Here is a 27,341-nt window from a genome sequence, read left to right on the forward strand (position 1 = left end):
TATTTGGAGTTTCAGCGAGTGTCCGCAAATACCACCGGTGGCCCAGCAGTAACGCATCCCTCAGTTGCTGCTGGAGGTTTGGGCATGTTCAAAAGAAAAAGGGGGGGTGATCGAGCTGGTTACGAAGCGACTGCAGGGCTCCCGAGTTTACTCAAGATACTTCCTAGTAAGAAAGAAGACCGGGGACTGGAGGCCCATTCTCAATCTACGACAACTCAACAAGTTCATCAAGTCCCAGAAATTCAGGATGGTCATGCTGCAGCACGTGCCCAGCCGGCTGGAGGAGGGAGACTTTGTCATCGCTGGATCTAGAGGACGTGTACTTGCACGTTCCCATTCACAAAAAACATTGCAAGTTCCTACGCTGCTTCATGCTAGGAAAGCACTACCAATTCAAGGCTCTCCCCTTCGGAAGTCGGCGCCCAGAGTCTTTATGAAGTGCCTGGCTCCAGTGTTGGCCCATCTGTGACAATAGGGAATTCACGTGTACCCATACCTCGATGACTGGCTCATCCGGGCCGAATCGAGAGACATTGTCGTCGATCTCACAAGACGAGGACCATCCAACTGCTGACAGATATGGGGTTCTCGGTGAACTATGCAAAGTACTGCTTGACTCAATCGCAGGACGCGCTGTTCCTGGGATCCAGGCTCAACACAGTATCCTGAATAGAAGCTCCCTCGGAGGAGAGTAAGCTCCCTCGGAGGAGAGTATGGTGGCGATTTTGGGCAATGTGCAATATCTGTTGGCACTGAAGATCGCCACGGTGAGGACCATCAAGTCGCTGCTCGCCATGATGTTGTCATTGATCTATCTGATCCGGCACTGCAGGTTGCGGATGCGACTGCTCCAGGAATTACTAGACGCCCGTTGCATCCAGGTGTCTGGAAGTTTCAAGGACAGGAACGTGCTCTATGAGGAGTTCTGTCAAGCGATAAGGTGGTGGGGCATGCGCTCCAACATCTCCGGGGGCACAGACTTCCAGGGCACCTCGTACCAGGAGACGATCACTACGAACGGTTCCCTGGAGGGCTGAGGAGCCCACACTGGACGTCTCCACCCCAGAGGCCTGTGGCTGTCTGAGGAGAAGACGTTACACATCAACGTCCTGGAACTACGGGCAATGCTTTTGGCCCTTAAGTCTTTTCTTCTGTCCCACAAGGGCAGAGTCGTGAGGGTCTTCACTGACAATACCACCACAATGTTTTGCATCCGGAAGCAGGGCGGGCACCAGGTCCCCCGGCGCTCTCCAGAGGCGCAGGAAATGTGGCACTGGGCCATCGCCCAGGGGATGTTTCTCACTCCTTTTCACCTGGTGGGGGTATGAAACAGTTGCCGACTCCCTCAGCAAGTAGCTGCGCTCTTGCTACGAGTGGGAGCTTTGGCAGGATCAAGTGGACAACCTCTTCTCCAAGTGCCGGAGGCTCGTCAGCAGGTTTCCCCAGCTGGGGAACATGGGGTGGAGGGGGGGTGCATTCTCCTTCCATTGGGGCGGCCTGTTCCTTTACGCGTTCCCGCCATTGTCACTACTACTGAGTCATCAGTCAACTCAGATGGTGCCGGATGATCCTCGTCGCTCCAGCATGGCCGAGGCAAATCTGGTACCTGGATGTCAGCGTCCCCTCCAGTCAAACTACCAGTGGTCGCGGATCTTCTCGCCATGGGAGGCGCAATCCTGCACCAGAACCCAGGATGGCTGAACCTGAAGGCCTGGCTCCTGCAGCATTAGAGTTAGGTGGTTACGAGCTGCCTGCGGACTGCAGGGAGGTCCTCACCAAGGCCAAGGCATTGTCGACTCTGTTACAGACACAAAAGCGTTTCACAACTTGGTGCCGGTTGTAGAAGCTTAACCCTCTGAGGGTCATGGCCCCTCAAGTCCTGCCGTACTTGTGGTTGTTGGCCAAGTCCGGACTGGCGCACGCCTCCATCAAGGTGCCCCTGGCGGCTATCTCCTGCTACACCAGGTACCCGAGACAGTCTTCTCTTTGGTTGCACAGTCTAGTCAAGGAGTTCACCAAAGGACTATTTCGTTGGTTCCCGCCGGTGAACGCGCCTGCCCTGACATGGGAACTCAATGTGGTGCTGACTAGGCTCATGGGGGAGGGGAGGGCTCCAATCGAGCCGATGCATCAAGCTACGCTCAAGTTCTTATCTTGGTAGACTGCTTTCCTCGTGGCCATCACTTCTGCCAGGAGAGTAGATGAGATCCAGGCCCTGTCCTGCAAGCGGCCTTATTTGACTTTCCACAAGACAAGGGGGGTGCTGCGAGTGCACCCCTCCCTTCATGCCCAAGGTGCCGTTGGAATTTCATCTCAACGAACCCTTGGTGTTACCTGTGTTTTTTTCCGTCACCTTCATCACTGGCTGAAAGGACTTTGCACTCGCTGGATGTGGCTCGAGCGCAGAGGTTTTATGTGGCCCGCACAAAGTTTCCGGAAAACCTTGTAGCATTTTGTGGACTTTGGTCCTGTGGACAATGGGAAGGCCTTGTCTAAGGCTTTCATCTCCAGGTGGCTCTCCGGCTGCACCACTTACTGTCACTGGTTGACAAACCGACCGCTGCCTGGCCGTCCGAGATCCCATTCTACCAGAGTGACCCTTGCGCCAACAGTGTTCCTGTCTGGTGTGCCCCTGCTAGGCATCAGCAGGGCTGCTACGTGGAGGTCTATGCACATCTTCACAAAATTCTACTGCATCGACTGGGTTTCCAGAGGAGAGTCCAGGGTCGGCCGAGGAGTGCTACGCAACCTGTTCACTTGAAGGCGAGCCCGGTGAGGAGGTAAGAGTAATTGCTTCTGTTGAGCCTTGCCACCCCCCAATGGTTGTGTATGCATGTACTGCTATGTATTCTTTATTCTTGAGCATGTGAATCCATGCCAGACCCCATGCTGGAGAAGGAACAAATTACTTACCTGTAATTGTTGTTGTCCAGCATGGGTTTGGCATGGATTCTCATGCAAACACTCCCTCCTGCGGCTCTTCTTGGTCATACTGCCACTTTACATGCTACCAAAGCTTAAAATGGCTGCCAGAAGGGCTTGGAGAGAGGGCAGTCATTGGCTAGAGGTAGTATGGCTCAGAGCTCTGTGACTGGTTTATAGGCGAAAGACAGTTTATAAACAAAATTAAAACTGTTTTTTCTTTGATTCCCGGCCTGATGAAGGGGGGATATATTCATGATCATGTGAATCCATGCCAGACCCATGCTGGTGAACAACAGTTACAGGTAAATAAATTGTTAATTCCTGCACAGTTATCACTCTTCTTATTTATATAATTACTGGTACTAGTATGCACTCTTCTTAGTAGAGCCAGTGAGTGGCTCTACTAAGAAGAGTGCATACTAGTAGGAGTCTGGTAGGAGTCGGATGAGACCTTGAATGATCCTCACTCCTTGATGTATTCACATTCACTGGGATGAGTAGGCTTAACTCAAATCTTCATGTTAATTTTAGTTACTAATATGAAGGTTGTTATTCTTCCTTTAGTTATGTGCCTGCTCTCTCCGTTACCTACAGTTTAATATTGCTTCGTCACAGGGTCTGAACTCTGCTTTGGCGTTCCTTAGTGGTTATTCAGAATGGCTGTTGAATCTGCTTAGTCTCCTCGCTCTGACAAGATTCAGTGTTGTTCTCTCTGCGTGGAAAGGTGTTGTCATTCCTTCTCCTTCCCAGTCACCACCAGGTAAGTATGCTCTGTGCCCTGGTGTGGCACGGCTACTCTCTTCTGTGCTCGTTTCTCGAATGCCCCTCCGGGGACGATTATTCATTTGGTAAACTTTCTCAGGTCTGCCCCTCACACAGTGCAGCTTGGGCAATTCTTGATTCCAGCTGCTTGCCTGCATAGAGAACAACTTTCTCTCCCGGTTACCAGCTTCTCTAGCTGGTTTGAAAGACTTGGGTCTGCCTCTAGTTTTCTCTTGCTCCTCGCACTTTTATGATGCTCTGGGGCTTCCTCAGTTTCCAGTAGCTGCCCTTTTTTGTCAGTTGGACTCAACAGAACTCCTTTGGGTTTCTCCGTCCCAGTGTGTCAATTCTGTATTCTTTCTTACTCCTAGGTTTTTACTAGTCTCTGTATCAATCAGATACTTATCTTATGCAGAGGTATCACAATAGCAGATGTAGGAGTATTCTGGTTTTCTGTCAACTGATATTGCCTTAGTGGGTTTCTGAGTGTGATGGAAAGGAGTGCCTTATCAGAACCGGAGTCCCTGTCCCCAGGAGGGGAGACTCTGCCTCTGAGGTCCCGTTTACTGCCACTCCTAGGGGGAATGTTGTGTAGCAGGCTTATTTCCTTACCCTCACAAGGAAAGGCTCCCTCTTGGGGAAAAGTGACTGAATCCCTAGATTCATCACAGTAGCCAGGGTGTGGGTTTCCCAATGAAATTTTGCTACTGTTTTGCACTGCCAAATTTTTCCAGTAAGGATCCAGGTTGTGCGTTATCCCGATGTGAATAGTGCTACAGTTTACCATCACCACACTTTAGCTTTTCTTACAATTGGATCCAGGGTGTAGGTTTCCCCACTTGGTCCTTCCTGCCATTTTGCATTTCCTCACTTGCACCTCTCTTCCCTTACGGTCCAGAGTGCAGGTTTTGCACTCCAATTCCTCCTTCAGTTTTTGCATTGCCAAAATTGCTTTTTCATCCGATTTAAAATTCAGGGTGGAGGGTTTCTTGCTGCAAATACTGCGAATGCTTTGCATTGCGACACTATAACTTGGCCTCCCACAATGTTTAAGAATTGGACTTCCCACTTAGCATCTTGCTACTGCAAAGCATTCACGCCGCATGATGTCCTCCCTAGTGTTCTCTAGGTGTGATTTGCAGTTTTGAGCTTCACCTGTCTTTTGTCACACATTCATCTCTCCTGCCTAGAGCATGACCGGTGTGGATCTCATGTTGAGACTTCCGCTACCACTGAGGTCAGACAATCTTGCTTTTTCTCATTTTGGAATGACCCAGGCCTTGGGTTTGCATCCTCGAGTTTCACTGCTGTTTTTGTTTGATCCTGCTTGGTTTTCTTCTCTGGTTATTCCTGATTAGTCTTGCCACTGCAACACAGTGCCCTTACCTGCTGTGTATCAGCACAAATCAGAGGTGTACAGTGGCTCGCCAGAACTCCTCCACTCCCCAGGTCAGACCTCACTCTTGCATGCGACCACCACCCTTGCAACCTCGCACCAATGGGTGGGACTCGTACTGAACCCGTCCCCCTCAAACTCTCCCCCTGCAAACACCCATCCAATCCTTCCCATTCCCTCTCTGAACCTCTCCACACCTGCCACCTTGCACCCTCCAACACTTTTATCACACCACTCAGATCCACGTTTATTGCTAAACTCTACATGCAATCCTTGCCGCCAACCCCGTTAAGCCGTCGCTCCAACACTTGCCCACAACCAGCACCCCTAAACACCTAAAGAACAGGTACTGTCTCCCAGGCCATACAATCGAACACACCTCCCCACACCTCCCATCCAGACCCAAGACAACCCCTATACCTACATCGCCTCCACAATACACCAAACCCAGTAAAACCACTCCTCAACCTGCTAAATAGCCCTCCAGGCACACATGCCAGGCCCCACTGCCCAAGTACCTCCAGAAGACATCACGAGACTCCCCTAGCACCCTTAGTCATCAGACCCCACCCCCTCCGACTGGGAAAGCTCTTTGGAACCTCTCCAACCCTATCCACCACATAATTCACCTCCACTATCCTACCTCACTCCAGGGTCTCATTCCACCACCCACTTACTCACTCTCATCCCTGATGACCACTTCACCCACCTTTACCCAGAGGTCTCCCACCTTCCAAGCCCCCATCACACACACCAACCACGCATAAGCCACCTTCACCTATCCCTCCACTGGAAACCCTCGGCCGCTCCTGAGAAAACCCCACCTTGAAACACATTGCAGAACTGGCTCCAAATCCCGCCTCTACCACACTAGAATCACAAGCCAGCCACTTGATCACCCCTAGACGGCCTCCCCCCCATTTGTTGCAGCTATCACAGTTTCAGCCTTCACCCTCTCCCACTACTATAGCATCTCATCACCCTCCATCAAGACCCCCAGCTCCATTTCAGAATGTACACTCCTCTACCTCAAGCAGACCACTAATCAGTGGTCCAAAGTGCATTCTAATCAAACCCCTATGCATTGCTAACAATCATCACATTGACAGCCTCATTGGAAGGCCGAGATATCCTCTTAATCACCAAAACCTGGCTCTACCAAGACTTCAGCCAATTGCACATGAATAATGTCCACCAGGCCGCACTCTTATTGTGTATAACAGAATCATTGGGGCAGGTGGCATTGCCATCTTCTACAAATTCTATCTCTCCATCTCGTACTCGGAGGAACAAGCCTGCAATGTAGACTGCTAACCACTCCTGGTAAAATATCCACTCACCTCCTCACACACACAGCTTCCTGCTCATATATAAACCCCTGGGATAAAATGGGTGCTTTGCAGAATCCCTTAGTAACCCTTTTGCAGCCATCATGGTCTCCCACTCCCTCCTCACAATACTAGGACTTCCATATCTGGTTCGACATCCACATAGCCCTATGTAAGGTCCCAGCTCTCGACTCCTGCAGGGGCAGACGATGCATCCTCCGGACCCCTAAGACCGGCCCTTCCAACAATCTTTAGATTACAATTGCTGAGAAGACCAGCCCTGGGGGGAAGGGGAAGTGGATAAAATAATAAAAGAACTGGTCCCTGCTGGTTGCCCTCAGTTTTCTGGATTTAGCGCCTCCGGAAACCTGCAATTAAATACCTCTCATGTTACATACGCAATTGAATCGACTTCTCCCTCTGAAAAATTCTAATACCACCTTCCCTTTGTTACCTGAATACCTCTTGCCCCAAGCAGAGGTTCTTGGAGGTTCAATCCTTCAAAGTACTGTGTGAAGTGCTTAGTCTCTGCTTGCTTCTGGTTTATGAAACTTCAATGATGCTTTTAAACTTTTTAAGTCTTTAAATCGGATTCCTTTTCCTTAGTGTAGAAGAAAAAGTTGCATGCTACTCAACTTTCTCTGAAACGTTTCTTGCCTCCTTGTTAACTAGTCACAAATTCTAAACTGTTTCTCTTTCATGTGGCAAGTTTCAGTCTTTCGTACCATAGAGGTACGAAAATGCTCTGCTGAGAACTGGCTGTAACCTTTTACACCTCACACGCTACTGAAGAATTCTCCCCTGAAAACGATTGCATATCTTCCCAAGCGCTGCAGATGCTCGTACTTTGCCAAGTGCTGCCAACTCATTTCTGAACAGTCTCTTCTGCAGGCCACGCTGTCGGGCGCAACGAAAACAGTTGATTGAACTCTGTTCACTGGGACGCGCAGCCAACAGGCACGCATAAGCAAGTTCCTTCCTATAACTAACTTGTGACCCACTGACTCGCGCACTCTTCACACAGCAATCTTCTCTGTGACGCACATCTGTTGGAAGGCGTGCAGCCGTAAGTTCCCTAACCAGTTCAGGTAAACTACTTTCCGTAGTGCTGTCGATATATTACTTTGCCACATTAAAGATTTTGGATCAGAAAACTATTTACTTACACGAACATCTTTAAATACTCAATTTAAAAATAGATGGATTTTTCGAATGAAAACCTGCACTTTTCGGAGTCCTGCTGATTTTCACAGTTGAGTAGCCAAATTTACTCCTTTTCTTCTGTCACTAGAATTGTTCTTTTCACTGTTCCTCACTTTTTTCTGGATCTCTGGTTGCTGTGACCTTCTTGGCTCATGGCAGGAATGAAAGGCAGTTTAGAATCTTATTCAAGATTCCAGACTACCTCACAATAACTTCTAAGCCAATCATTGCTGACTGGCATGGCGACCATCTTGAATTGGGGCCAATCCTGAATCCTACAAAAGCAATGTTAAGGAAAATAATACTTGTCCAAAAACCCTCACTCAACAATAGGCTTTTAACCCAGCACCTTTCCTGCGCCTCACACAATTCTTCCGTACTCAGACCTTCCTTTTGGCTAAGATACTCTACATCTAACAGAACAAGTCTCAGACCCTACCCACTCTGCAGCTTACACCCTAGATGCAATATTTAACTCATCTAACCTCATCACCACACAGTCCTCCTCTTCACTCTCTCCACAGCAGGCTATCCCTAGCCTCTGTGAACAGTTACTCACTCTCGCCTTTGGAAGTATGTCAAAGTAACTCCTGACCTGGCCGATTCCCTACTGACCTCCTCACCCCTCTACTTGGATCTCCATCTGGCCTCTCTGACCTCCATCCCCCTCTTTGATCTCTGGCTCTCTGAAGCACTCTGCCCCCTCACCGTTCTCAGGTCCTTCTCTAATCGACCAGGCCTCTCTCCCAGATGGTTCACATCAGCCCTTAAAATTCTTAAATCTCAGAACCACATCCTTGAATGCAGATGGCATGCAGACCCATTACCGTCTAACAGATTAGCCTACATCTCCCAGCTCAAAGCTTACTGGACAGAAATACACCGGGCCAAAACAATCCTATTCCTGGACTAGAATAACCAAAGCGCCTAGCTCTTTAAGGAAACTCCACAAGCTTATCTCTGAATTCAATGTCTCAGCATGCACCACCTCCACTCCCATCCACACCCAAACCCTCTGCGATTCCCTCTCCGACCACTTCCACAACATAGCCCTTGAAAGAAACAACTCCATAGTTGCTAAAATAGCATCACTCCCCCCCCCCCCCCCAAACCCCTCGTCAGTACCGCCTTCTATCCTCCTGCTCTTATCTTTCTGTCTACTCACTGATCCTGAATTTCTCTAGCTATTAACAGCCAGCCACGCCTCAGGATCCCCTGGAGACTTCAGCCCCCTATTTTACTAAACTAAAGCCTGACATCTACCTGCACTGGCGACTTTGCAAGATCCATTGTCAACGTATCTCATTTCCGGCACCTTCGCAGCAAGCCCCTGCTCAAAAGCCGACACCCGACCCCCTTGTCCCATCCAATTAGAAACCCATCTCAAGCAAACGATTTATAGCTAAACTAACTGACCGAGCAGCATATTTACAACTATGCCATTTCATACAATCCAACCAGACCCTAGACTACGCCCAATACGGCTTCAGACCATTACGAGGAACTGAATTGTGCCTAGTCTCCATCTGGTATGATCTTAAGACACTCTAACTTCTAAGGCTGCACCGCCCTAATCCTACTTGACCTCTTGGCAGCCTTTGACAAAGTTGGCCACTCCACCCTCACGGACAGACTTCACTCTCTCAGCATCAGGGACACAGCTCTGAAGTGGATATCCTCCTTCCTCTCCAACAGATCACAAATTGTAATCTTCCCTCCCCACCCAGTCGCCCATGGAGTGCTGCAGGGTGCATCTCTAACCCCCGCCCCCCACTCTTTAACCTCTACCTAAGCCACCTTCCCACACACATTCGTTCAAATGGTCTATCCTGCTCCAAGCATGCAGATGACACCCAAATCCTCTTCAAAATCCCAAAGGGCCCCTACTCCACTCCCGCTCCTCCCCACCCATCCCTCCTCCTCTTGTTCTTCCAACATGTCTCGGATATCAAGCACTGGATGACCGCTAACTCACCTCCTTCTCAACCCAGGAAAAATCTGAGATCATGCTCTGTGGGAAGACCTCCCTCTTCACCAACCAGTTTCTGCTCTGTCTACCGGCCACCACCTCCAACACAGTAAAAACTTGGGACGCATTATGGACAAGGACCTGATCCCGTCAACATTGCTTCAGCTCCATGACAATAAGCTTCTACCTACACATTCGCATTCTCTGCAGCCTTTTTTCCCTACCTGACATTTCCACACAGTCTCTGATCGTTGCTGGCGTACTTTTAAGGACTATGCTAACGCTCCTATATCTGGGGGCCCCGCATCACAGCTGAGAACTCCCAATGGCTACAAAATCCCCACTGCAAGGCTTATCCTAGTCTTGGGGCCTAGAGGACACATCTCACCTGCCCGTGTCCTTCACTGGTTTCCGATCACACGGCAATCCACCTTCAAGGCAATGTGCATCAACCACCGAGCACTCCACAACATTTGGTTGAAATACCTGCAGCTTACACTTACCCTCTACAGACCGAACCGAAACTGCAGATCATCTGCAGCACTGCTCCTCGTCATCCCAGTGGAAAAATCATCAATAATGGGGGGGGGGGGGGAGGGCCTCCTCTTTCTCAGTTGAAGCACCCACCATCTGGAACTTGATCCCATTAACTATCCGTCACATAAAAGATTACCACACTTTCAGGAAGGGTCTCAAAACCTGGCATATCCCTTTTACATTCCGACAGACCTCCTAGGTGAACTATTACTCGCCCCCTGATGAGAATGCTGGGGCACCCAAGGAGTCGACAAGCGGATGGTGGGGGCATAGCACCCCCCATTTAAGGCATCTCAGTCAGGCCTTTATGATGAGCTCTGCAAGACCATTTCCAACTAGGTGGCAGTCTCTCTTCACTGACCAAGCACGCCATCGCAACAGAACCGTATCCCGCCTGGGCTCGGTCACCCACCTTCATACTTCTGCAAGAAACACTATGCAACTACACACACCCAAAACGCGCATCGCCACCTCCAATAGCATGCCACTGAGCCTCATGCAAAATTCGGACCAGCCGTTGATAGAATCTGACCATTCGGACTCTCCGACAACCTTGACAATTTGTCACGGCACTTGTTCTCTCGCTTATAACTGTGCTGCTGCTAAGGCCCTAGCCACTGCCTATCCACATTTGTGCTGAAAAAAAAAAGAAAGAAATGCAAACATGCATTTTAGAAATCCTTTCTTCACCTCACATCTGACTGCGGTCTTCCGAAGGGTGTTCATCTGCAAATCACTTCAAGGCCATACCAATGGCAGCTGCTATACTAATGCCATATAATCTAATGGAGGCAGGGGATGCTTCACATCTTCACCAAGGCGTCTGCAGAGCTAGTTCCCACTGTGCTCTTTTAAGCCAGCTGAGGAACCTCCTCAGCATGCCCCCACTATGATTGCTGACTCTGTTCCAGTCACTATTCCGGAGACTGTGCGAGTCCCATACCACTTGGATCCTCCTCGAGTCCCTGGCTGCACCCTCCAAACCTGTGAGTTGACAATACTTCCTTTCAAATCTTGCTGTGGTGCCCCACTGATATGGCTGCAGTCTACCATGGTCTTGCCACAAAATACAGGAAGGCTGCCTCTGATCCTGATTTTTTTTTTTTCCACTCCCTAAACCGGAGAGTTTAGTTGTTCAGGCCTCCACTGTGTGTTTGAAGTCATGACACACAGGGCAATAAGCTGGATGTTTGGGTCTATGTTTTTTAACAGGGCAGTATGGCATTCATTAATGCTACCTGCGTCCCCACCAAGTAAAACCACACATTGTGGCCCGTAATCTCTGAAGCTGCCGACAATCTGCCTACTCGGGTAATTAATCTAGTTAACCTCTCTGGTTGAAGAGGCAGCACGTCAGACAGTTAAATCCAGTCTCAACAGTTGTTCATGCGATGGTCGTTGGCTTAGTTGTATGCAGGCCAACCTGGCTGAGGGCCTTGGGGTGTGACATGCCTTTGGACGATGACTTACTGTTTGGGTAAATGCGGAATGAGTCTTTGCAGAAGTTAATATTTTCAAAGCCACATCCGAGTCCCCTGGTTTAGCTGCCGTCTACTTTGAGAGGGTGTTCCTTTTGGACCTTTGCATCTTTTGCCCAACACAGTAAATGTCCAGGGCCTTCCGGTAAGCAAACCCAGGAACATAGGTGGAGTTTCTGCTTCTAGTCCACTCAGCTGTCTTGTTGGCTGCCCCTAACCCAGAACCCAGTTGGTTTTAACTTCGTCCCTTCTCAAGTGGCAGGGAGATTGTCCCATTTTGTCGAGCAGTGGCGTCTGATCACTTCAGATGCTTGTCTTGCAGGACATATCACTGGGATACGGTCTTCCTTTCACTCCACACCCACTCTACCACCCTCCAGGTCTTCTCTTGGAAAAGAGTACTATCGAGCTGCTTCCTCCCACAGAGCGATTGTAAGGACTGGTAACATGTACTTGGACTTCAAGAAGTCCTAGTTTTTACCTCTCCAGTTCATCAGTGCATTAATTCTTGTGTGGACAAATCTTGCAGATGCGGACCATCTTTCGCTCTGTTTGGTCACAGCTGAACCACATGGCCTCCTGCATCCAATTGGCACTAGAGGCTTGCTTGTGAATGTGGTTGCTCAAGTGTCTGCTTCGAAGTCAGGGGTCCGGTTTCATGGCAACAAGGTGGGTCTTTTGCTGGTCTCCAGCAGGGTCTCTCTGGGCCTAGTTTGGACACATCCGAAGTGGTTATGGTGTCCACCTGGGGGTGAGGGGGAATCTCCGAGTGAGCGCTCTTTGGTCTCCGACCGAGGCTTGAGAACACAGCAACCTGCTAGAGCTGCAGGGCGCTATCAGGTGGCTTTCCTTACCTCAGTACACGGTATGTGTCTCCTGTTGATGGACAACACAGTGGCTAGGTACTACCTCAAATAAATGAGGTGGGGTAGGGCAGGTTCCCCCGTGCAGGAAAGTGATGCAACATTTGTTCTGGGCTCTTGAGAATGTCTGACTGCTGCCCATCTTGCAGGAACTGATAATGTGGTTGCGGATTCCTTGAGCAGGCAGACGTCTACCTCCTACAATTGGGAGCTCTACCATGAAGTTCTAGATAGGATCTTAGCCCTTTGGGGACTGTTAGGCAGAAACCTGTGCAGTTCCCTTAGGGAACACTGCAAAAGATTTAAGACTACAGGTGCTGGCAGTAAACCCACTTGGTAGCAGTCTGTACCACCCAGATTTACCTGGTAGCTGTGGCTGAGCAGTCAGACTTCCCTCAAGAAGAGTTAGACAGTATGCAAAGTATACACAATAGGCACTCGGATACAATAATACAAGCAAACACTGACCAGAGCTTTGGTATCAAAGTATATAATTATTTATTTATAAACACACAGTTGAAACACTCCAGCACTCTTATTGTAAAATATTCTAAACAGTTACTATTATGATATATACACCCCTTTTTCCCTTATTAGAAAATCACAGTAAGACACCACTTATTTTCATACAGAGGTGAGCGCTTAACTAGATTGCACTCTACTAAGGTTGTGAAATAGGGAGGGAAAAAGACAGAATATGCAGGGTTACACCACTCTACGATTCAGGAACTGTAACGCTCACCTGGCTCCCACGGAGGCGCTGGTCTGGTCTGGGTTGCTGTGGCCTCTTCAAGCGTGATGCGCAGAATTCGGACCACCGATTGAACACGACCCCCAAATCTTGCTTGTCGGGCCCGTAGGATTATCCTTCTGCAGATGAGAAAGGGGATTAACTGTCTGCCGAATAGTGTGCTTGCTCCCCCCTTGTCCCCCTTCGTTCTTCTCTGATTCCTCCAATACCCCCGGTTTAAGCTCACCTTATGGTTTGGAAGGATGAACTCTCCATCCTGCTTCTGGTGCAGGGGCGCGTTCGTCCAGTTACTTCACTGGTTTTCAGAATGGCGCTGGCACATCCACTTGACTTTTCTGAGTAATACGCCGTAAGTATGAAGATGCAAAAGTTCAAGTGAGCCTCCTTTTATGTTGTCTTTCCTGACCTTTATTTCAGGTGCAGAACAAAAGCGATGCGTTGAGGGGTTAAATTGCCGGTGGTAAAATCTGGTGAGTTAGTGATGAGGGCGACCCCTCTAAATGTCTTTATAATTCCCCAGTAATGTCTTTTGTCCTTTCCCCATAGGGGCCGTGGTGCGGTACCTGCCAAAGATGCGGCGCCGACCCGAGATGTGGAATGATTCACCAAGAAAAGCCGGTAAGTAAAATGGCTGAAAATGTCCTTTCCCCTTAGGGGCCTGGGTGCGGTACCTGCCAAAGATGCGGCGCCGACCCGAGATGTGGAATGGTTCACCAAGAAAAGCCGGTAAGTAATATGGCTGAAAATTCGGCTTTCCTCTTGTGTTCCCTTGCTCACCTTGTCTCTTCTTCTCTCCCCTAGGTGCAGAGATGTGGCGACCGGTGCTGAGAGCCGCGATGGAGCCGGGCGGCGTCTCGGGAACAGGCGAGTGAAGCACGGCGCTGCAGCGAGCAACGCGGTGCTTTTAAATGTAAGTCTTCCTTCAGGAATGCTGGCGTGAAGATTCTGGATGCAGGTAAGAAGGTTGAATAAGTTCTTGGTTTTCACCTTTCTCTTCTCTTATTCCCTTACAGGTGTTCCAGGTTCGAGGCGGGCCTGGCTGGAGTCCAGGTGCAGGAGCAGACACGGTGAGCTTTCAGCTGCTGGGATGCAGAACAACGCAAAGCACGTGTGGCTGTCCGGGCGTGGCTTAAATAGCTTTGGAAGAAGTTCCAGGTGAGTATTCTTCCACAGCCCCACCCAAGTAACAAAATAGTTCCATCAGAAAAATAGTTCCTCCTAAGCCTCATTTGGCTTGGTTCTTCATGCAGCATGGTCTGCATCAGGTGAGTGTGCAGCATGGTCTGCTTCAGGTAAGTGCACCAAACACTTCCCCTTATGAGCCTGGCGCTTATGGCGCCAGGACTGATGTCCAACATGAGCCTGGCGCCAACGGCGCCAGGACAGAGGCCAAAGAGCCCCTATAAAGGGCCGCTGGGCTTTTACCCGGGGGCGTGATGCCTGCTCCCGGGGGTGCTGGGTCTGGCCTGGTGCTCCGGGGGTAGGCATCATGACAGGAACACTATTAGGAAGGCAGAGAGCAAAAAGTCACTGGTGAGCCAAAGTCCAAAGGCTGGACCCACTCTTAGAGAGAGAAGAGCACAAATGTGCCCAAGATCAGTTACACTAGGCTTAGAAAGTCTTGCAGAGGGTTCAGAAAGGAGTTTAGAGAGGCTTAGAAAAGTTTAGCCAAGGTGTCCCAGGCTAACCCAGGTTCGAAAGCCGGGGGCTGAATCTACCCCGTACAGTCGGTTGCAAGGGAAGCCAGGCGGGATATGGTACCTTAAGTGGGAAGGATCCTCCAGCGGTGGCAGTTGTTCCTGGTAGTGGTTGCAAGTTGCGTCGTCGTCCAGGGGAAGAGAAGATCTCGACATGGAGGAAAGATGCAGGTCGTTGCACTACCAGGGCAGAAACCAGCCGTGGAGTTTTCCGGTAAAAGGTGGTACCTTTATCTCGCGGTCGTGGTAAAACGTGGTATCCCTGTTGCTGGGGTGCTTAGCACGGGCAAGGCGGCCACGAGATACGTCGGGAAAGCGAAAAGACGGTGAAACTGGTTATCCCCACCAGTCAAAGGAAGACTCTCCGGCGGGAGATCTCCTCAGTCGTTGGGAAAAGTGGTGAGACGGTCCAGCAGGGCTCCACCGGTCGTGGTGTCGTGGCAGGTCGGCTCAGCTTCTCCTCGTCGGATTCTTAGGTCCTGTGGCGACTTCTGAAGTTCCAGTCCCCAAAGCCCTGCTTTTATGCAGCAAACCCCCATTCACTCAGCCTAGCTGTCACTCAAACATGCTAAGTGGTGAGCCGGCCGGCTCACCACTTGGGCCAATCAGGACGGAGTGCGACTTGAGTTGCCTAGGCAACTCAGTCCAGGGTGCCTAAATTCCCCTCCACCCCTCCTAAGTACCCCAGACATAGTGGCACCACTTTGGAGGGCTTCTGTGGAGAAGTCCGCCAAAAAGTGGAACAAAGGGCTCGACTTGGGTTGGAGTCACAGAAGAGAACACAAACGCCATTTTAGAATCAAGTTTTGGCAAAAAATACCAACCGGAGAATTAATATTAATTAAATAAACCGGCGGTATGTTCGAGGCTACCTTAAATAATTAAAGATAGTAGCCTAAAACAATGGGAAATCCCATAGGAAAATATTTGCGGTTGAATATAAAAAGTAGTATCCACTGCCACCAGCCAAAACTCGATCAGGGGGGACGGAGACGTGCCCCCTCGACTAACAGATCCTGGGGCAATCGAATTGCCCCAGCCAGTGCGTCCACAATATGATGGTTTGTACTGGTTCTGTTCAGAATTTAAGACTAGTAAAGTCAATGGTGACTTTACATGCCCTGGGAGACAGTAGTCAGTCCCAGGGTATGGAGTCTATACTGGGGGGTCACTATGACACCCCTGTGTTACTGCACGGAGGGTGCTGTGTAACACACATCACAAAAACACATGAAACCCTATGGAGTAAAAGACCCCATAGCCCATTAAACACATCTAGATTCAAAGAAACACACTCAAATCATGTCCAACCTTGATCTCCCTCTGTTCTTTGATTCTCCTGCTAGTCCTCTTGAGACTAAATATTCTGAGCCATCATGATCCTGATCTCTGCACTAGGACCTGAAGATGAGGAACCTACAATTTATGGACATGTCCATCTGTCCTCATTAGCTCCTTCCGGCTATTGTGGCTCTGCTCTCCTATTCGGTGGTGGAGAGAGGAATTTTGTCCTCCACCCGAGCCGCAGCAGTTTTAATCTTTGTTTTTGCTGCAAAGAGGTTCCAGTATAAAGAGCAGTACCTGTCCAGCATCCTCGCCCCAAAGCCCATCTTTGCCTGCAGGTGGTGTACGTTTTCAGCTTAGTTCCAGGAGTGGGGTTTAGACCGGTCTGAACCGTCCAACCTCCTTTGTTTTTGATGATCTCTTCTTTGGCCCAGTAGGGGTTACATATTGCACTGTGAAGGGGTCCCTGGATGCCATTTGGGATTTTAAGAGGACATCTGAGCAGGGCTTATTCGTCACTATCCCAATTTGTAACCAGTGTTTGTATGGACTATCTAACTTGTTTCTCCACTGCAGTTTATTGCTCCTGCATGTAGTTTGAAAGTTGTTCTTGCATTCCTTATGGGGGATTCATCTAAGCCGTTTTCATGTTTCTTGAGATTGCTTCCCTTATTTTCCTGGTTGTATTCGCCTCCACTCGGTGGGTGATTGAGTTCCAGGCTATGCATGTCGAATCTCCCTACCATGTTTTTTCCAAAGTAAAGGTTACTCTGAGGGTGAAACCAACTTTCCTTCCCAAGCTTGTGTTGGACTGCTATCTTGCAGAAGATCCATCTTCCTGTCTTCTTGCCCCTGCTTCACCCTTTTAAGACTGGGTAGGTTTCACCACCTCAATCCTAAGAGGGCTTTGCATTATGTCTCTTGGACGAGGGACATCCGTATGAATAACCAACTTTGAGACTTATGCTGGTATTCGCGCAGATTGGGTTGCGACTATGCAGACCCTCTCCTGTTGGGTTGTCCTTTGTATTTCAGAGTGCTTTGACTTGTGCCACTGTGTTGGACATCAGTCAAGCTGCTATGTGGATGTCCTTGCACATGTTTGCAAAGCATTATTGTCTGGATACATTATTAGGACCAGATTCTTGTTTTGGTGGAGCGACTGTTTGCTCGTTAATGTGATGCTCTCACTCTCCTCCAAGTTATGTAAATTGAGGTGGAAGGGAATACATTAAAACAATGAATGACGTGTCTCTCTGTAATGTTCTTTCTGGTGGATTTTTCTTCCTCCCACAGGTGGCGCTTCTGTTTCCCAACTTGCCTTGGTGGGTAGTTTATACGCCGCTTGCTGTTTTGCTGAGTACTAGGCATAAAGGCGGATTTGAGGTCCTGGGGTGTGACTGGCTTCATATATGCTGGCTTCAATGCCCTGTCTGGCCCCAGGGTGCACAACCGATATTCTCTGGCTACTGGTGGCTGGAAATTTCCGAAGCCAGCTGATTGTATAAGATGCATATAAGATAAGGAATTTGTGAGAGGAAGGACTTATTCATCAGAAAGATAATTACCAAGATATAAGCATTTTTTTTTCTCTTCTTTCATTGTAAGCTGAAACTGAGGGGTCCCACTGTATGGCTGGGCTAGTAGCACCTGAGGTTTTACTTCCATCTTCATTTCGGCGCTAGATAATACTGGAGCCTCTTTGAAGAATACTACACACCACTAACTTGGTTAATTCATAAAATATTGCAGCCATTCTAGCTGCATAGTCAGCCTGGCATTCCACACTTTATTTTATGTAGACTTTATTTTAATACACATTAGCTACTTGATATAAAGCACAGTTCATTTCTCATAACATTCATAGCCAGACATGTTAACAAGTAGATTCTGAGAACAAAACCTATTGCCAACCAGTAACTCTTGTGCACTCCCAAGGAACATAACGTCACAGGTAAACTTCAAAAGCAGTAGAGGGTGTTCACCCTGATACGCTTGTAATGTACAGTACTTTGACAAATAGACATTTTAGCATAACCGCATATCCATAGTTAAAGCCATAGTTGATAAATCTTCATTATCTAGTTAAACTCTGAAGGCAGAGATTTCATACCATATTCACACATGTGGAATAAACAAGAAGGTATCATTCAGACAAGAAAATACCATCAGTCTTAATTTATTTTCTTAAAGCACAATATTAATAATAAGCATCACAAATCAAAAACTGGTAACATCATGTGCGCCAAGTCGAACTTGGACAATCCAATGAATAGTTATGAAGTTCACACAATGTCATTCAATAGTATCGAACATAAATCATAAAAACAATTGTAGTAATCCTAATAGGCTCCACTTTCATTTTTGGCAAAGTGTTGATGGCACACATGATGTTACTACGTTTTGATTTGATCATCATTTTTCCTTCATGATGCTTTTTTATTAATATTGTGCTTTTAAGAAATTGAATTAAGACTGATTGTATTATTTTCTTGTTTGAATGATACCTTCTTGTTTATTCTGCATGTGTGAGTATGGTATGAAATCTCTGCCTTCAGAGGTTAACTAAATAATGAAGATTTATGAACTGTGGTTGTAACCGTGGATATGCGGTTATGCTAAAATTTCTATTTGTCAAAGTACTGTACATTACAAGCGCACTAGGGTGAACACCCTCTAGCGCTTTTGAAGTTTACCTGAGATGTTATGTTCCTTGGGAGTGCACACAAGGGGTACTGGTTGGCAACAGGTTTTGTTGTATTTTTCTCAGTCTCGGGCGGCCTTGAGACACTCCCCTTCTGCACCTGAAATAATCACAATCCCACTAAATGTGCATAATCTGTTTGTTGAAATCACCCTTACTATCTGAACATTATATGTATATCATACTGTGTACATTAAATGTACACAGTTGTGCCTCCCAACCTTTGTATTTTTCAACAAGTAGATTCTCACCATAAGAACTTTTTTCTGCTTATATACACTTGCTTATCTGCACCCAGTGGATGATTTTAAGTGCAACCTGTACTTGTTTTTCATGCCCTTAACACTTTTTTTTAATTTTCTTCTTTACAGGAGGTTTTCCTGGTTTAGAGCAATGTGTAGAAGATATCGTACCAGCATTGGGAAGTGTTCAAACAAAGGTTGCATGCTCGGAGGTTAAACGTTCTGGTGGTGGTAGTGCAGAATATCGTGGGTATGTGACGCAAAGAAGGAAACGCTCAACAATGTCGCTCTCAGGTAATCGGTCCTCCACACCTGACCATGAGCAAGAAAATACCCCACTTAGATTATCCAATTTGTCCATTGAATTGAATGGAAACTATGAAAGAAATGGGCAATTGGATGAACAAAGCACATCACATCGCCATAGTTCTACTGCACAACATTTCTCTGCACTGGAGAAACCACATGTTTTGGATCCACAACTCCTCCCAGACACCCATGTTGTACAACAAGAAGAAACTGTATATGATGCTGAAATGGATTTGACTGCGAGTGATTCGGGAACAATTGCTACAATTGCCTCAAAAGGCAACAATGTTGAGCGTAAAGTCAGACCTGAGGAGACTGAAAAATGTGATCAGACATCTTTGAGGAAAGTAAAGTATTCTTGCTCTGAAAAGAGGCTGAAACATAGTCTGAAAAGTTGTTCTGATCAGATCGGAAGAAAGCCTGATGCTTCCGGAACAAAAATAAAAGATGTGTGTGATGCAAATAAGCCTTTGGAAACCCAACATGAAAGAGAAATTGCAGTTGACTCTTTAATGTTGCAGTTGGATCATGAATTTGAATCAAATTGTGAATCATGGAAAGGTGGTGGTCCCAAGGATTGCAATAAGACGTTTGTGGTTCTTGACCAGTGTCAAGTTAAGCAAGAACAGAGTGACTGTTCAGTGGACATAATTGAGGAAGCCAAAAGTATCTCTGTATGTGAAAGCTCTAAAATGTTGGAAAATGGGCTTGAATATCACAAATACTTAAGTGGTGAGGTTCCATTCGAAGACTGTATTGCCAGTATGCCCCTTCCGAACAATCGGGACCACTGTAATATGCCAACTTTGCAAGAGGATATCTGTACAGCTTTTGGGAAGAAGGGAAAACAAAAGGGGAGCAGGAAAGCCTTTAAAAGAGAAGCCACATTAGAAAGTTGCACTACTAGGGTGGAGGAAAATAAGACTGCTAGTATACCACTTCAAGAAAAGATTTCCATTCCCTTTGGAATACAAAAAAACTGTAAATCACATGGTGAACAGGGACTATTAGAAAGCAGCTCTTTAAAAATGTTACATATGAAGGAAAATCGCAAGATCTGCAATTTTCAGGAGGAAGAAAAATCTGCTGTCGTCCAAAATCCCCAAATGTTGGAGAATCCTCTTGAAAGTCCAAGCCCTTTTGGCAGAACAGACCCATTAAGCTCTGTTGCAAAAATGTTATCCGGTCAGGACCACAAACTGAAGCTTTTTAGTGAAAATGAGAAGCAAAATCCAAAACTAAACCAGAACACATGTGAACAAAATACCCCAGCACATGGTGGCACAAATACTTTAGCTTGTGGGGAAAGCCAGGGACTTTCAAGTCTGCCAACTTCGCAAAAGCCTTGCACAGCAGTTGTGAAGAAGGGAAAACAAAAAGTGACCAAGAAAGTCAGTGAAAGGGAAGCCCCACTTGAAAGTTGCACTGCTAGCATTTTAAGGCTTGAGGAAAATGAGGAACTGTCTAATTTGCCATTACTTCATGGATCTTCTCATTTAATTTTAAACGGAAAGCCAAAAGTGGATCAACAATCCTCTGAAGGGAGTGGAAAAGGCTGCACTGGAAGAACTGTACCTTTTCAGGAAAGTCCAACTTCCTCTGGAAAATTTGCCCTCTCAGGGAAGTCCTCGGAGGTAACTGAGGATGGAAAGCAAGAGGTGGATATGAAAACATGCGACTGTATAAAGGCTACATTAGTTGGCTCTTCTGCAAAAATGTTGCAATTTGATGAAAGACTGGCGGGTTCAGATTTACCAGCTTCTCAAGATCTTCATAAAGTTGTGATTGAAAGGAAGGCAAAGTCAAAAGTGAGCAAATCCTGTCGTTCTGAATCTTATTCGGCAAACAAGTGTGATCAAATCTTATCATCTGATAAAGGGCAGGACAGCTCTAAAATTACCTTTTTGCAAGAGAAAGCACATGAGGTAGTTAAGCATGGAAAACCAAAAGTCATCAAGAAAACGCGTGAAAGCAAAGAAACATTGGAATGCTGCTCTGATCAACGGTTACCCCTCGTGGAAAGCAATTCCAACTCAGATATGACTTTGCCAGAGAAGTCTTGCTTTGAACCTGAGAATGGGAAGCCGATAGGGAGCACAAAAGTCAGTGGAAGTGTAAATATTGAAGAAGGCAAAATGCTTTCAGATTTGGCGACTTTGCCAGAAAAGCATTCCATTGTGGTCGATGGAAAGGAAAACCAAAAGGTGACCAAGGGATCCAATGCAGGTGAACCCCCTAAAACGCAAACTGAGAAGAGCCTGATCTCTAATATTCCAGTTTTGCTAAAGTCTTCCCTTGTAAATGATGAAGGGAATACAAAATGTAACCACAAAAACTCTAAAACATCCTTTGATGCTGGTGATGAGGAAAACATGCAAGATTCCAACACTTTGAGAAAAACTGACCGGAAAGCAAATCAACACGAAATCAAGACTAAAAGTAAGCAAAGTAAGAGTAAAATCAGAGCAGCTCCTTGTAATGAGCATGATCTACATGGGCCAAGCTCTGAATCAGAGACTTGCGACACATATTCAGAAGTTCAAAAAGCAGGAAAAAAGAAAAGGGTTTTTCGAGTTTCATTTGCTAATTCAACGACTGGTGTGGCCAAACTAAGAAGGGAGACTTATGTTGTTGCTGCACCAGAGTATGGATCGTGCCCAGCTAATACAGAGTTATTGGAAGATAACTTTGTAAAACCTAGTCATGGAGGAGTTGTTGCTGCTGTGCCTGAACCTGAATTTTCCCATCCCCCTACCAAAGGCTTTTTGCAAGATGAAATCCTGAAAAATAGACGCGGTACTTATGTTGTTGGTGCACAACAGAATGGAATTAGCCTAAATACTGCTACTGATGAATCTGTGCAAAATAGGCGGGGAACGTATGTGGTTGGGCCCCTAGAAGATAAACAGCCACCCGATTTTACAACCCCTGATTTAAATGTACAAAATGAAAAACAAAGGAGGGGAACTTATGTCATACGGGCGCCAGATCCTACTAATTGCCATGTTCCAAGAAGTTCCACATGCATAGCTTCTGATGCTCTTCGAAACCGTGACCATAACAAGGGTTGTACAAATTTGCATGAAAGCATGCCCAGTCGCATGCCCAGTCACATGCCTTTGGTGAAGCCTGTTGACACGGACTGCTATGATCAGTTATTGAAAAAGGAGGGCCCTTTGCGAAAAAAGAAAATTAGAAATAGTTGCAAGACTCTTCCTCTGGACCACATGGATATTAATATACCAGATTATTGCAGTGTTTCTAACAGAGGAGCTCTAATGGCACCTATTCAGAACATCCGAACAAATTGTATATCTGGATACCACCGTATGTTTTCAGATGATGGATTGAATGTGAAACCACAGCGCGAGTCGTTCATGATTGACATGATCAGTGACTCTGTTCTGCTAGATTCTATGGAGGATTGTCCTAGCATACTTGAGTTCTCCCATATTACAGCTCATGAAGACATGCCCTTTACTCCCTTAACGTCTTCAGAAGGTCTTCCATTCTTGGAACGCATTACTTCTGATGATCACAGCAATCCTGATTCATCCCATCAAGCAAATCTGGAACTCCCTGAAGAAATTAATCAAGAGAGTGATGATGAAGAAATTGAAGAAGTGCCTTGTAAAGAAAACTTTCCAACCGAGAGGCCAAGAAAAGGTAAGGTGACAAGCGCGTACTTGTTTGAATTATTTGCTAAAAGTACATTTAAGAGTCTATATTTCTTTTAAACCTACATTTTAATGCATAGCTGACCTTTTCGTAATGTACAATTGGCCCTGTTAGCCTTTTCAGAAAGTATCCAACATTTGGCAGGTTATTCTCTTCCGTCTACAAGTTTAAAATGGTGTGAGCTCAAGCGTTTGCTTTAACTCCACTGACCCTGGTGGGTTAATGTGCTCACACATCTGGATTATGAGCTTTTGAGTAACCAGTAATTGTGATGTTAAACCTTTCTTTTTTCGGATGTGAGGGGTTACTTCTCCAGGGTTGGGGTGCTCTCAGGAAATATTTCCCTGGGGGTAAAGTAGCTGTGCTATAAGCCAGGCACCTACACGGATGATGCACTGAATACCAGTGTCTCTGGGTTGGTCCGGCTTTGAGCACAGTGGGAACTAGCTCCACAGATGCCTGTGTCCTTGTTGGTGTTGAAACAATGCACAACAGATCAGAGGGTAAATTCCCTTCTCATTATGCCAGTTTCTACTAGATCCCCGGGATCAATCCCCTGGACCAGGATGCATTGACATTGAGGCCTGCTTTAGCTTTATGGTGAGGGATATAGTGGTATGGGAAGGTAGGCTGGGATTTGGGAGTTATCTGCAAAATAAAGCCATTCATACCTCTGCAATCTTCCTTAGCATCTTACAGAAAGGGGAATTTGGCTGTCCAATCAGGACAGCCAGACCCCCAAGTGGGAGCTGGTCCCATTCAGGCACTCCGACAAAGGACAGCGGGGGAGGGGAGTGGGAAAAGAGAACTCCCTGAGACCGCCGCCCCAACCAACCTTCCTGTCCAGACATTCTGCAGCCTAGACGGGGACACCCAAGGGTTCCCATCAAAGGCAAAACACACACAGGCCTCCCCCTCCCAGAATGGTAGAAGGGTGAAAAAAGAAGTGAGGCCCCCAAGTTGGTACTTTGGTGCCCCTACTGTGGACTACCGCGGCTATGGACATAGCCTGCGGTAGATAATGTACACAATAGTGTCTAAAACGTGTCCTATGCCACCAGCCATTGCTAGGAGTTTGTGACTAAAAAGTCACAGGAGCAGAGAGAAGGGGGATACTAGGTATCCCTTTGGCACTCCACATAAGGTGGTGTGTGCCAATCCGACTAGAACGTTACTAACTGTAGTTACTCTAGGATAAAGAACAAGAATCTCGAAGGAGGGCCCTAAGAATCCCAGCAACACTACCCAGAAGCACCTGTGTTCTGCAATAGTAAAATACAGATGCCTTTAAGGGTTATGGAGAAAAATAGACTCCATCGGATAGTTCCAAAAGACAGAGACCATCAGCGCCCAAAAACTTTAGCAAATCAAATACTAGGGAACCTTGGAAACCCAAAAACTCAGTGCATAGAATCCCAAAATGGAATTCTGCCCCAACACACAGGTAAATGCTATTGGTGTAATCAAACCAGTAGTTTACTAGAGCAATGAATGGCATCACTTTGTGGAGGAATACCCAGTGTAGGATGATGCACCAGATTGAACCAGAGTTTGAGAAGCAGCTATTTGCTATAGTTCTAACTTTGTGGTTTGAATGTGAGGACGCCTTTCATGAGGCATTGGAGGGTTTGATACGGAATGACTTTATGGTGGGCTCTATTTTGAGCCACACACCGTTAGTTCAGTTTTAATCAATTAGTAGGCATCCATGAATTTGTGAGATGCCGGGTCTGTTTGATTTGGGGTTGAGGTAAGTTTGTAGGTTGAGTATTGGCAGTTTAGTGGTCACAGAGGCGGCCTGAGTTGCTAATTATTTTCAAGGGATGGGGCATGTAGATGATGTAAAGGAGTGGTGATAGGATGGTTTCTTGAGGTACTTCACCAGTGATTTTGGGAGGTCAGTTAGAGCGATTTTCTTAGACCGAAAGTTAGGGTTTACGGAGATCAATCCACACCTTAATTGCAGGGCTTCTCGGTTTATGGCTTGACTTTCCAAGGGGTTGTGTGGTAGAGCAGTTAATGATATATGTCCAAAAGGGGTGCAGGTCTGCACAGAATATGTATTTAAATGTAATGTTTATATAGCTTCTTCAGAAACAGTAATGCAGTAAGGTATAGGCAAGTTGCTTTTTTTAGGCTAGTCGTAAAATGGCAGTGAATTCTATTGAAGTCGCTCAGTATTTAGGATTCAAGTTTGCAGTGTTGTCAAACAGGGTTTTTAAGAGAAATGTGTCAATGGGATAAATCCAAGAATTGAGATTGTGATTATAGTGAAAAGAAGCTCTCAAGCCAGTCAGCTCAAGTAATGATTGTGCTCAACTTGTGCTCAATGTTTTCTATGGGCACAAATATTCAATGCCATATAAAATCGCTGGGATGATACTAACTTTGTGGATCTCAAGAAGTCCCTATACATTATGTCCACCCTTTCTAATAATAAATTGACATATGATAGACCATTTTGTGTTTTTTCTGGGAGATGAAAGCCTCATAAACCAAAGAGGGGTGATGGGTAATAGTGGTCCCCAAGTAAACAAGTCTTTACAATCTCAAGAAGTTCCTCACTAATTGAAACCCCTTTTGCTTTTTGATTGTGTACCGATGACCATAATCTTAATTTTCCTATAGTTAATATTCATGTTTTTCTTAGCAGCATAAATTGCAAGGGTTTCTCGAACGCTGTAGGCTGATGGGTGTAAAATCCAGCAATATGGTGTCATCGGCATAAGCTAGCCAGGGTATACATTAGTCTCCTATGCATGGCAGGGAATTCTGGCATTCTCGTGCCTGGTCCATGTCCGCAAGGTAGAAGTTCAAGAGCAGGGATGCAAGAAAGCACACCATTGTTATTCAATGCGACAAAATCCAGATGCAAGACTCTGGTTCAAGGTGCTTCCCAACTATTCAGCTGTGAAGGTGCAGGGTGTTACAGGCTGGAGATCCTAGCTCAGGAGGGATGGTTCAAGGACCCTGGATTATGTTACTCCACTGTATAAAAGTAAAATAATGCTGCGAATTTCGGTCCAGCTACTTACGTAGCAGAAATTGCAGTCTCAGTGGCCTGATGTTCAGGTGGGTTAAGTGCCTGGCAAGGGAGCACTGGTGGTGTTCCTTCTGGTCGTAGAGTGAAATCTGGAGCATACTGTTTTTAACAATACTTCATTCACCAGATTGTAGAGCTGAGGAATAGTCTGTCTACCTTGGTTAACTCCTCAGCTGTGTTTGGACTAGTCACTGCATTTTACATACCCATCTTGCAGATATCCCTCCTCTTGGGCAGGGCTTGTTTTTGGATGCACATCCACCCTTTATTGAGCAGACTGCACCATTTAATGTGAGCGTTTTTAACGCTTGTGGAACGGCACCTTGTTCTATTGTTGAGGTGTGATGTGATTAGTGTTGAGCTGCTGGTGTTCAATTTACTTGTGTATCTTTTGTATGTGCAGGGTCAGTATAATTGTTTTGCTGGATCCTATACTTGGTTGGCTCCTGGGACTGGTGATCTTGGAACTGTAGAATTTTGTTATTGGTATGGAGTGAGTGTGGTGTTAAGCAGGGTGTAACATTTGCACTCGCCACTAACACTGGGTAGTGATATTTAACTCTTGGAGAGTAAGACATGGCTTGCCGTCTGTATGTATATAATTGAGGTGGCAAGTGACTTTTTATTTTTATAGCTGGCTAGTAGCTTGCACTTTGAATTGTTGTACCCTGTATTAAAGGCTTAGGTGATTTTCAATTCTTTTGATTTGTAACATTTCCTTCTGGGTGCATTTTACAGACTCTATGGAGGGCCTGCGTGTGATGTGCTTTTTGGGCCTTTACCGATTCTACCGTGTAGTGCGCAATCTTTGCCGTTTCCATTTTGTTTTACTTCCATATTTGCTTTAGCCTTTCAACTTTCTTGAGGTAGTTGAGGATGACGGTGATCCATCTAGTCCTTTTTTTGGGAACATTGAACAGCGTTTTTGGGGTAGTGGCAAGATTTTGTACGACCCGTTTCTGGAAGCAGTGGAGCTGTTTGTTTGGTTTTGCAGGTTTATTTAATGATGAGTGGGTGGAGTGTGGATAGTTACATTTGTCAGGAGCTAGTTAAGCCCTTGTATGGTCCGATAGTTGCCTCTAGACTCTGGGTACATTTTGGTATAGATGTAGTCTGGGTGAATAGGGTAGCAGAATAGCAGGGGAGTGGAATTTGACATCGGGTTAGGAAGG

The 27,341-nt window shown here is 46.6% G+C and overlaps 1 protein-coding gene across 4 annotated transcripts in view; it reads left to right on the forward strand.

Annotated features, from left to right (window-relative positions):
- Positions 1-27,341, forward strand: part of SGO2 (shugoshin 2) — a 437,789-nt gene that overhangs the window by 382,335 nt on the left and 28,113 nt on the right. For all 4 annotated transcript variants that reach the window (XM_069615600.1, XM_069615598.1, XM_069615601.1 and 1 more), the window contains exon 7: positions 19,269-23,114. In XM_069615600.1, coding sequence (XP_069471701.1) covers positions 19,269-23,114 — 3,846 coding nt within the window. The remainder of the gene's footprint in view (positions 1-19,268; positions 23,115-27,341) is intronic.

Source organism: Ambystoma mexicanum, chromosome 9 (genome assembly GCF_040938575.1).
Source record: "Ambystoma mexicanum isolate Mex_15411 chromosome 9, UKY_AmexF1_1, whole genome shotgun sequence".
NCBI classification, from domain to species: domain Eukaryota; kingdom Metazoa; phylum Chordata; class Amphibia; order Caudata; family Ambystomatidae; genus Ambystoma; species Ambystoma mexicanum.